Source organism: Larus michahellis, chromosome 9 (assembly GCF_964199755.1).
Source record: "Larus michahellis chromosome 9, bLarMic1.1, whole genome shotgun sequence".
Taxonomy (NCBI): Eukaryota; Metazoa; Chordata; class Aves; order Charadriiformes; family Laridae; genus Larus; species Larus michahellis.
In genome coordinates this window covers 48,807,599-48,817,160 of record NC_133904.1, presented here as the reverse complement: position 1 = coordinate 48,817,160, position 9,562 = coordinate 48,807,599, and the positions used below count along the sequence as shown (strand labels likewise).

At 59.6% G+C, this 9,562-nt stretch overlaps 1 protein-coding gene across 1 annotated transcript in view; it reads left to right on the top strand.

Moving 5' to 3' along the window:
* Positions 1-7,100: 7,100 nt before the first annotated feature.
* SLC16A2 (solute carrier family 16 member 2) overlaps positions 7,101-9,562 on the top strand; it is a 35,796-nt gene continuing 33,334 nt past the window's right edge. The window contains exon 1 of the mRNA XM_074600406.1: positions 7,101-7,428. Coding sequence (XP_074456507.1) covers positions 7,107-7,428 — 322 coding nt within the window. The 5' untranslated portion in view covers positions 7,101-7,106. The remainder of the gene's footprint in view (positions 7,429-9,562) is intronic.

Below are 9,562 nucleotides of genomic sequence, written 5' to 3'. Positions count from 1 at the left end.
GCTTTGATTTTTAATTTATTTTTTTCTTTCTTTTACGGGGCACTCCAGGGCTGGATTAAGCCGTGTTTGTGAGGAAGGCACCGCAGCGAGCACCGTGCAGGCAGCGGGGCCGAGCTCCCCGTTCCCCAGCACATCAGGGTGCTGCACCCCCAGCCCTGAGCGCTGCTGCGGCCGCCCCGGCTTCTCATCAAGAAGAGAAAACAAGAACAGACGCATGACGAGGGCATCCCAAAAGGGACAGCTGCTCTCTCCGTCTAATTCTACACAAGCAACCTGTGCGGTGGGTGGTAAATAGCTCTTTTTCAAACTGGCAACCTCTCCCAGCAGGGTCCCTCAGGATCAATTCTGGGCCCAACACTGTTCAATGTCTTCAGAAGTGTTCTGGACGATGGGATCAAGTGTACCCTGACGAAGCTTGCTGATGACAGCAAAATGAGCAGGAAAGTGGACACTTTGGAAGGGAGAGCCACCCTGCAGGAAGACCTGGATAGGCCGGAAGAGTGGGCTAACAAGAATTTTGTGAAGTTCAGCAAGGGCAAGTGTAAGGTCTTGTACCTGGGAAAACGTAATCCAGGAGTGTAGCACAGGCTGGGATCTACCCGGCTGGGGAGCAGCTCTGGGGAGAGGGAGCTGGGGGTCCTGGTGGACAACAAGCTCAGTGTGAGTGAACAGTGTGCTGCTGTGGCAGACAGCCGACGGGATGCTGGGCTGCATCACCAAGGGCATCACCAGCAGAGATACAGAAGTCATTATCCCACTCTACTCAGCGCTTGTCAGGCCACACCTGGAATACTGTGTTCAGTTTTGGTCCCCGCTACACAAAAAAGATATGGACAGGCGGGAAAGACTCCAGAGACGGGCCACCAAGATGATCCAAGGACTGGGAAGCCTGCTGTATGAGGAAAGGCTGAGAGAACTGGGTTTGTTCAGCCTTGAGAAGAGAAGGCTCAGGGGAGACCTTATCACCAGGTTCCAGTATTTAAAGAGTAGCTACAAAGAAGATGGAGAAGTAGTTACATGGAAAAGATGAGGGGTAAAGTTACTCCAGGGGAGATTCCGATTGGACACAAGAGGACAATTTTTCACAGTGAGAGCAATCAGCCACTGGAATAGTCTCCCCGGGGAAGTGGTGGATTCCCCAACATTGGACACTTCTAAAATTCGGCTGGACAGGGTGCTGGGCCATCTTGTCTAGACTCTGCTTTTGCCAAGAAATGTTGGACCAGATGGTGCTTGAGGTCCCTTCCCACCAGGTATTCTGTGACTTTATGATTCAATGAGCTCGCTAGGCTGGACCTTGGGGTCTGGCATGAGGTTGTGGCCCATCCCGGTGCCCGTCTCTTTTGCAGGCAGTGGTGTAAGGGCAGCTTTGACATTCCTGCTGTGCTCGGGCAGGTCTGCAGCCCACGCCAGCCCCAGCTGCTGCACCCTCTCACCAACCCCACCTGCGAGTGACCCCAGGGACCATCCTGGAGTGGCCGGGGCAGCTGGGCTGCTCAAGCTGGCTGCTTCGGGTTCAGCCTGGACTTCCTTGGAGGGTTGTGCTGTCCCTGTGCTGTTGCATGAGATGGTGCTACCAGAGGTGTTTTCATCTCAAAAAATGAAGTAAAAGTTTTCCCTGACCCTAACAGGGCCAGAAGCGTTGCCACCCAGTGTGAGACAGGCTGATGCTCCTCCCACGACCGGCACAGCCTGCATCGGCACCACCTGGTCACAGGGACGAGGATTCGGAGGACTCGCCTTCAGCCAGGAGATGTGAGCAGCCCCCTCTGCCATGGCCCACTGTGTCCGAGCCGAGAGCTGCACAACCCTGCCTGGAGCTGCTGGTCACCTCCAGCCCTTGCTTGGCGCCGCTCTGATGCTCTTTGTGCTGCCAGGGCTGGCAAGAACACGTCAGCGTGTCACGAGCCCGCAAACTGCCAGGAGCAAATCCAATCCATTGCAAGCCCAAATCTGGGCTTGCAAATCCAACGACCACCTCGGGCCTCAGCACTTCCCATGCCACCTGGGCGAGTGTGCCCGCAGCCCCCGCGTGCGCCTGAGCTCGGAGGGCGCAGGCAGGGAGCAGGCAGCGTGCCCGGGGTGCCCCATGGAGCTTGGCCATCTGGTCCGCACGCTGCGGGGACGGGCAGGGAAAGGCAGCGTGCTGCTCTGTCGCGGATAGACGGAGAGCCAGGGAGCATCAGCTCTGCTCCTCTGCGCCGGGGACCTTTGCTGTCTCAACGCAGCCTCAGGTGGTGGCCAGGCCACGTGCTAGGGGACATTTTGGCAGACGGGCTGTCAATGGGAGGTCCTTGCAGCTCTTCTCTGCCTCTTTAGCAACTCTACAGATTAGGAACTGCTCTTTCTGTGCCCGCCCCGGAGCTGTGGGAGGGGATGGTTTGTACCTGGTGTCTCTGCCAGTGCCAGGGGTGCTGCCACGCGGTTTGGGCAGGCAGCAGCACCCACGGAGCTGAGCAGCACGCTCAGCCCCAGGGCCAGGCTCTGCCCAGGCGTGGGGTTTTCACCCAAGCTTTTTTCCTTTCCCACTTGCAGGTTGGGCCTTAGGCTGGCGGTGCCCTCCTGCTGGAGCTCAGCTGCACGAACCAGCCGCACTGACGCTCCTCTGCCCCCCGGGGCAGCTCGCCCCGGAGATGTTTGCACTGGCTTTGCCCTGGGCCATGGGGCAGGACCTGGCAGCCCTCCTGGCCACGCAGCTCGTGGATATGCTCTGGGCTTGCAAACAGCGTGGGGCCAACGTCGTGCCATGCTGGAGCTGGGATGTACCCCCCAGCCTCCAAACCAAGCAGCTAACGGGGAATTCACTTTGTCCCCGGATAAACTATGCAGTTATTAGTTACTACCACTAATTAATGAATCATGGGAAACAACTTATCCTGGCGGCACAACCACAAACTTCCCTGCTAGCAATGCCCTGAACACCTCGGGGTTTTAACCCGCTTGGAGTCCACAATGGCTCCCGCATCAGTGGCGCTGGGGGCTGGCACAGCGGCGCCGGGGTAAGCACCCAGCCAAAAACCCCGCGACTCCAACCCTCCATCAGACTCCGCTCGGCAAACCACGCGCCCTGCACCTGGAGCCGGATGCCGGAAGGCTGCCAAAGCCCGGGCTGCTCCTCGGTGTGGGTCGCAGACCCCCAGCCGGCGCAGGAGGGGGTGCCAGGTGCCATGCTGCCGCACGCGCCCGCCTCCCGCACAGGCTGCTGCAAGGGGTGAGGTAATCCTGGGTAATTCCTGACTTCCATGGAAATGCCTCCAGGCCGCGATGATTATCGCTGTAATTAGCCTCTCTGATTTTTCTTGGTGTTCTATAAAATATTAATTTACAGCTGGATCCTTGCCTCCTTTGTGTGCCGGCTTGAGCTCTTCCCGTCAGCAGAGCATCTCTGGCACCTCTCGCCGAGGTCCTGCGGGGTTACGTGGTGGAGCCGGGGTGGCCACTGGCGACTGGACGGTGGTTGGGGTTGGTGGCTCCAGCTAGGAGCTTCCACTTCCCTACAGGAACATGTTCTTGTAGCTCCTGTTTCAAAGGAAAGATGCAAAACCAGTGAAGTACTCTGAGAAAGCGCCCTTCACACCTCCTCACCTGTGCGGTGAAGGTGAGCGGGCAGCTAAACCGCTCCAGAAGCCCTTTAATATGACATAGATCCATCTCGTTGCTCTGTTTGGGCCAGAAATAGTGGTTTTGCTCAAGAGCATGGTAAATTGGACAGTGCAGTGGCTGTGTCTGAGCTGGACCACGTTCCCCAGCCAGCCTGCAGCTGCTGGAGTGAACACAGTGCTGAGATTTCCACCACCAAAACGACGCCAAACGCGGAGCTCAACGGCACATCGTGCCTGGAAAACCCACTGCTCACACTAGCACTTTTGAGTTGCCTCATTTTTCTGCCAAACTAAGTAGAATTGACTTTACTCTCGCTATGCCACCACTAATATTTTCATCCCGAACATTGAGGAGGTCAGGCAGAGAAAGGATGCTACGGCGTGTGTTTTGCCCTGGCAGGCGGCAGCCCCACGGTGCTGCCTGTGGCCCGGCTGCCCGCCGTCGGGGCTGCTTTCATTTGAAGGCAGCCCTGGCATCACTGCAAGCGCTGGTACTCTGGCTGCCTTCTCACCGTGGCAAGCCTTGGCTGCCAGGCTCCGCATCCCAGCATCGCTGCCAGTGGGTGACCGCTGCCATGTCCCTTCAGGCTGCCCCCAAGTTGTTTGTTCCTCTGGGATAATGTATTTGGTGTCTTTGTCAGGCCAGATGTAACGGTTGTCTTAACTACGGCTGAAATCTAAAGCGAAAAGCATTGCTGATTACGGGCAAGCAGGGAAGGGGTCGTGCCCAGCATACGACTGTCCCTGCCAGGAGCTGCTCGCTACCGGAGCTGTTTTGCCGGCACTTTCAGCCAAACACCAGACACTGTCAGCGATGTTTTGTCCTTGAGGTTTGCTCAGGACAGCCCTACATGTCCCTGCACCGGGCCATGCCACTGTGCGATGCCTGCTAAAACAAAGCTGGGATTTCGTATTCTCCTCCGAGGCCACATCCTGCCATGATGCTTCCCAAGGTGTTCCCATGAGATACTTCCATTCGGTCCCTCTTCCCCTTCTGCAAAACCATAGATACAACCATACCATACAAAGATACAACTTTTGTAGCTGCCAATTCCTTTGGCAGAGGCTCTGGCACCACATTTTGGAGCCAAGCAACAAGCTGCTGACAGCGATGCTTTGCCCGGGCAACTGAAGGCCTGTCGGCCACAACATGAGGTGCTGCCTGCCAGCTCTCCAGGGACGTCAGATGCGGGTCCCAGAGACCCCGGCTCAGCCACAGCTACCCACTGCATCCCTTACTGAGCTTTCCAGGCCACAGCTGCCTCCTGAACCTGAAGCTTCCTGAAGCCTCCACCCACCAGCGCAACCAGCCCAGCTCTTTAACCCCCGCTTCATTCCAAATCCCCTGGCTATTTTATCCCTGGCCTCCCAGCCTTATCCAGCCCAGCCCAGAAAGCTGCAGCGATCCCTGGCACAGCCAGGGCCAGAAAATGCTCCGGTCAAGGCACTGTGCAGCCATCATCCAGGAGAGATGCTGCTCAGAGGGTTTTGTGTCTGGTTCAAGGTCCACAGTAATATTAACCCCCAGCTTCCCACTCTGCAAGAGCCTTCTGCTGCTCTGGAGGGGACAAGTCTCCGTGAGATGGTGTGTGCTATGGTGAAGGGCTCTCCCACCTCTCTCTCTGCTGTTTTTAATCCAGCCCCAGCTCTGCTGCTACGGGAAATTAGTGTTTTGGGGGGCACCTCCCCTGCACACAGCACAGGGTACCCCAAACCCCTTCCCTCTCAGATTGTTGGGGTTTAACAAAATAAAACCAGCAGGCCAGGAACCTCAGCTGGGCTCTATGGTGAAATGGTTATTAAAATTCCATGCTGCGGCTGCTCATGTCGGCAGAGGGCAGTGGAAGATGCTCCCAAACCTCCCAAGCCTGCAGAGATGGGGATCCGGGGAGGAGACTCCACCAGAGAGGAAGGGAAATAAAAATGCAGTTCCTCCAGCAGCGAGGCTGACCCAAGCGCGGCGTTACCGCCGGGCACCCCGCCGGCTAGGGGGGAATTTGGGCTCATCGATCGGCATGGCGGCGAAGTGGGAAGGCGAGGGGAGGAGGTCGCATCTCCCACCGTCACGGGTCTCGCCAACTCACACACGGGCTGCTGGGAGCCAGGGAGAACCACTGCTCATCCCCTGGGTGAGAGGAAGCGGATGGCAATGGAGTAGTCCCAGAGCCGGCAGCGATTCCCAGCTGGAAGCAGGCAGGCAGGCCGAGGAGAGGTTTTTCTGGCTGTAGCAATGTCCCAGAGGGTCTTCACCAAGCCCAGCAAGATGCAGCACGTAGGCAAATGTGTTCCCAGCCCGCAGCACCCCCGCCCATGGCCGGGTGCTGCTCTCCGGCGGCGGGAGAAGCGGGGAGAGGGTGCTGGTGGTGGGGCCCTGCCTGCCGCTTCCCTGCCGGCTCCGCAACCGGCCCTGCTGCCTCGCCAGGCGCTGGTAATTAATACCCCTGGAGGTAAAGAAAGAACAGCGTGAGGTTGGGATGTATTATTTTACTCTGATAGGAATCTGACACTGACACAGCCATTAGGGTAAAGAAAGAATAATAACTTAGACTTGGCATATATTAAAGTGTAAATACCTTCGGCGTGTGAAAAGACAGGCTTTAATATATTGGTGGGTTTGTAACTATTTATTGAAAGAAGAGAAAAGGCAGAGCTTATTGCAAAACAAGACAGAGGTGAGAGAGCAGCTCCCCGCCGGGTTTCTATCGCCATCGCTAGCCCTCCTGTCCTCCTCAGCGAACCCCAGTGCTGGGGCGATGCGGGGTGACCCACGGTCCTGGGGAACACCCCGCAGCTGGGATCAAGCTGCAGGCCCCTCGCCTCGCTGCCCAGCAGCAAGAAACCTGCCCGTCTCCGCGCTGGTATTACAAAAACGCTCTCAAAACTTTTTTGGGGTGTGAGGGATGCCGGTGAGCCAAAAATCCCACTGAACCGAAATAAATCCCCTCGCCGGGGGGGGGCTGCGTTTTGCCACATGCACCCTGCTCCCGGTGCTTCGCTTCCCTCGGCCGGGCTAGCGGCCAGCGGGAGCATCAGCCCCGCCGCGGCCATCGAGGGGCCCCCTTCGTGTCCCCCCGCTCCGCGGGATGCTCCCGGGGCCGGGGGGCGGCCGGTGGCTGCCGCTTCGCCCCGGCCGGGCCCCGCGGGGGCGGTGCTGGCGGCGGCCCGCCCCGGGGCTGCGCCCGCCCGCAGGATGCGGCGGCGGCGGCGGGGGCGGCCCGACGGGCGATGCGGGGCCGCGGCCGGGCCCGGGGCCGCCTTTAAGCCCCGCGGGCGAGGGGCGAGCGCGGTCGACGCCGCGGAAGCCCCGCCCGCGGGGGCGGGGAGGGGGCACGGCGGAGAAGTCGGGGGGGGGTTTGCGGGCGGCCCCCGCCGCAGGTAGGGACCGGGGGGCCGAGCGGCGCGATGGAGGAGGAGGAGGAGGATGGAGGCGGCGGAGGGGAGGCGGGGAGTGAGGCTGCGGCAGGAGGGGGCGGGCGGGGGGGCCGGCCGGGGGGGGCGGCGGGCATGTGGGACCGGCTACGGGGCAGTCGGGCGGCGGGCGGCGGCCGGAGCGCGGCCGCGATGGCGCAGCGCGGCGAGAAGGAGCCGGCGGCGGGCGAGGGCGAGCCGCGGGCCGGCGCCGGCAGCGGGGCCGAGCGGGGGCCCAGCGGGGCCGCCGCGCCCTTCCAGCCCCCCGAGGGCGGCTTCGGCTGGGTGGTGGTCTTCGCCGCCGCCTGGTGCAACGGCTCCATCTTCGGCATCCACAACTCCTTCGGGATCCTCTACATGATGCTGCAGAGCGACCTGGGCGAGGGGAAGAAGGACCCCGCGCTGGAGTTTAAAACAGGTACGGGGCTCCCCTCCCCCGGCTCTTTCCCGGCCCCGAGGCAGGGCGAGGAGGGGGTGTCCCGGGTCGCCACTCGGGGCTTGCGTGAGCGGAGCTGTCAGCCCGGGCCGGGGGAGCGGGGGGAAGGAGCGGCGGCTCGGCCGGCGCTGCCTCCCGGAGCGCACCGAGGAGGCGGCGGGGCTGGAAGCTGCTGTTGGGATGCGTTGAACCGCGATTGCTCCCTGCCCCCTCCATCCTTGTAGCCGTGGCTATATTTATCTCCAGCAGCATCATGTGTTTCTAAGCTCCGATGTACTCAATTAAAAGTAATTCATCTGAAAAGCATGCCCTTAGCTTCTCCTGCCTGGTGTCTTTTGGAGTAAGGAGAGTAATGCTGGTGAATCAGCTGGTGTGTGTGAGCCACCCCCTTTATTTTTTTTTATTGTTATTTTGTTATGGGTTTTTCAAGCTGTCTGTCTGTCTGCCTTATCTGCCGGATCGTGCTTGGGGGTGGGTGCAGGAGAGCATCTGCCTCGCCGACACGCTTCCTCCGAGTCGGATCCATTCAGTGGGAAAGCCTACGTAGGGCAGTCTGGCAGCGCAGCCTGCACTGTCACACCGAGGGCGGTGCGGGGTCTCGAGGAGTTAACATCCCTTAGTAGCAAGACCCACAAACTGCCTCCAGGTGTGTGTTTTGGTAGGACGGACAGGCTCAGCCAGGATCGAGGCTGTGTCGTGTTAACGGGGAAAGGACATGGCTTGCTGCAAAGCCCCCACTGTTTAGGTAGACTTGGCAGAGGGACACCAGTTTGCCAGGGTGGTGGTCCCAGCAGGTCTGTGACAGACACCAGTGTCGGGAGGCCCGGCCTTGTCCCAGGTCTCGGTATCCTCCCCGAGAAGATCACATCCATCCCCACGATGGATGCCCATGGCCCACCTTGCTTTTATCTGGCGGTAGGGACAAACGCTTGGCGTTGAGGGACCCTGCTTGTGGTGGAGTCCTGACTCTGGATGGGGTGCGGGCAGCAGTCAGAAACCGAAGTGGGAGTGTGCTGCGGAGAGAGGCAGTGGTGGTGGGACACGTGGGGACCTGAAAGTCTTATTTTGGTGACCAGTGTTGCCCGCGTTCCCTCCACTCAGCTGAGGCATGACTGGTGATCACGGTGATGAGAGCACCAGGATGAAATCCATTATGAGATACCCCACATCCACAGATCACAAATCAACTCCGCGATACTGTTACCGGAGAAACGATGCAATCATGTAATTATGGGCAGTAACGGAGTGCCGCAGAGAGCTGCGGACATGTGGCCGGTTGTAATTAGGGTGATTGATGGGCTGTATGAGTGTGCGTGTGATCCCCAGGAAGCTCATCGCGTAGCTCTCTTTCCTGCTCCCTGTGATCGTATCTAGAAAGCCTAAGGCAGAGGCTCTGAAGGTAGAAGCGGTAACAAAAGAAATTAAATACTGCAAGCTCTGGTGGTTTAAAGGCTCCATGCCCAAGACGGAGGTTGTAGGAGTCAGCATCTGCCTCTTATTCCTGCGATCTATTTATTTATGGCTATGACCGCACAGAGGCCTCGAAAAAGAAGGGCGTGTGGGTGTGCGAGGTAAATCCGGGCTCAGTAATTAAATTGCCTGGGTGACGAATATATGCATTTCGGTCCGGGCGCTTAATGAAGAGGCCGTTCGTTAATAACCCCTGTGTTGCGATGCATCGGCCCAGCGCTGCCTCTGCGCTGGGAGGCTGCGGCGCAGGGGCTGGGGCGGATGCCGGCGGCGGGGAGAGGTGTCGGTGATGGAGCCCGTCTGCGGCGGGGAGCGCGGTACCTCGGGGGCTGCAGCTGCGCTGGCTGGGGCCGGGGGCAGCGGGGTGCAGCGTGGGGGCCCCCCTCCAGCCCTTCCTCCCTCGCTCCCACCCCTCCCCGCTCAGGGTTGCATAATTTCCCCGCGGCGCTTGTTTGCGTGCAAACATAATCAGGAAAATATTGTAGCTCCTTTCCAAGCGCTAAGTGATATGGCCTTCCTGAAAAGACCGGCGCTGTCTGTTTGTCCTCCGACCTTGGTCTGCTCCTGACGGCTGCAAGAACAGCCAGACCCCGGGGTCCCCCTCGTCTCCCGCCAACCAGGAGCAGGTCAGGGGGACAAGGACCCA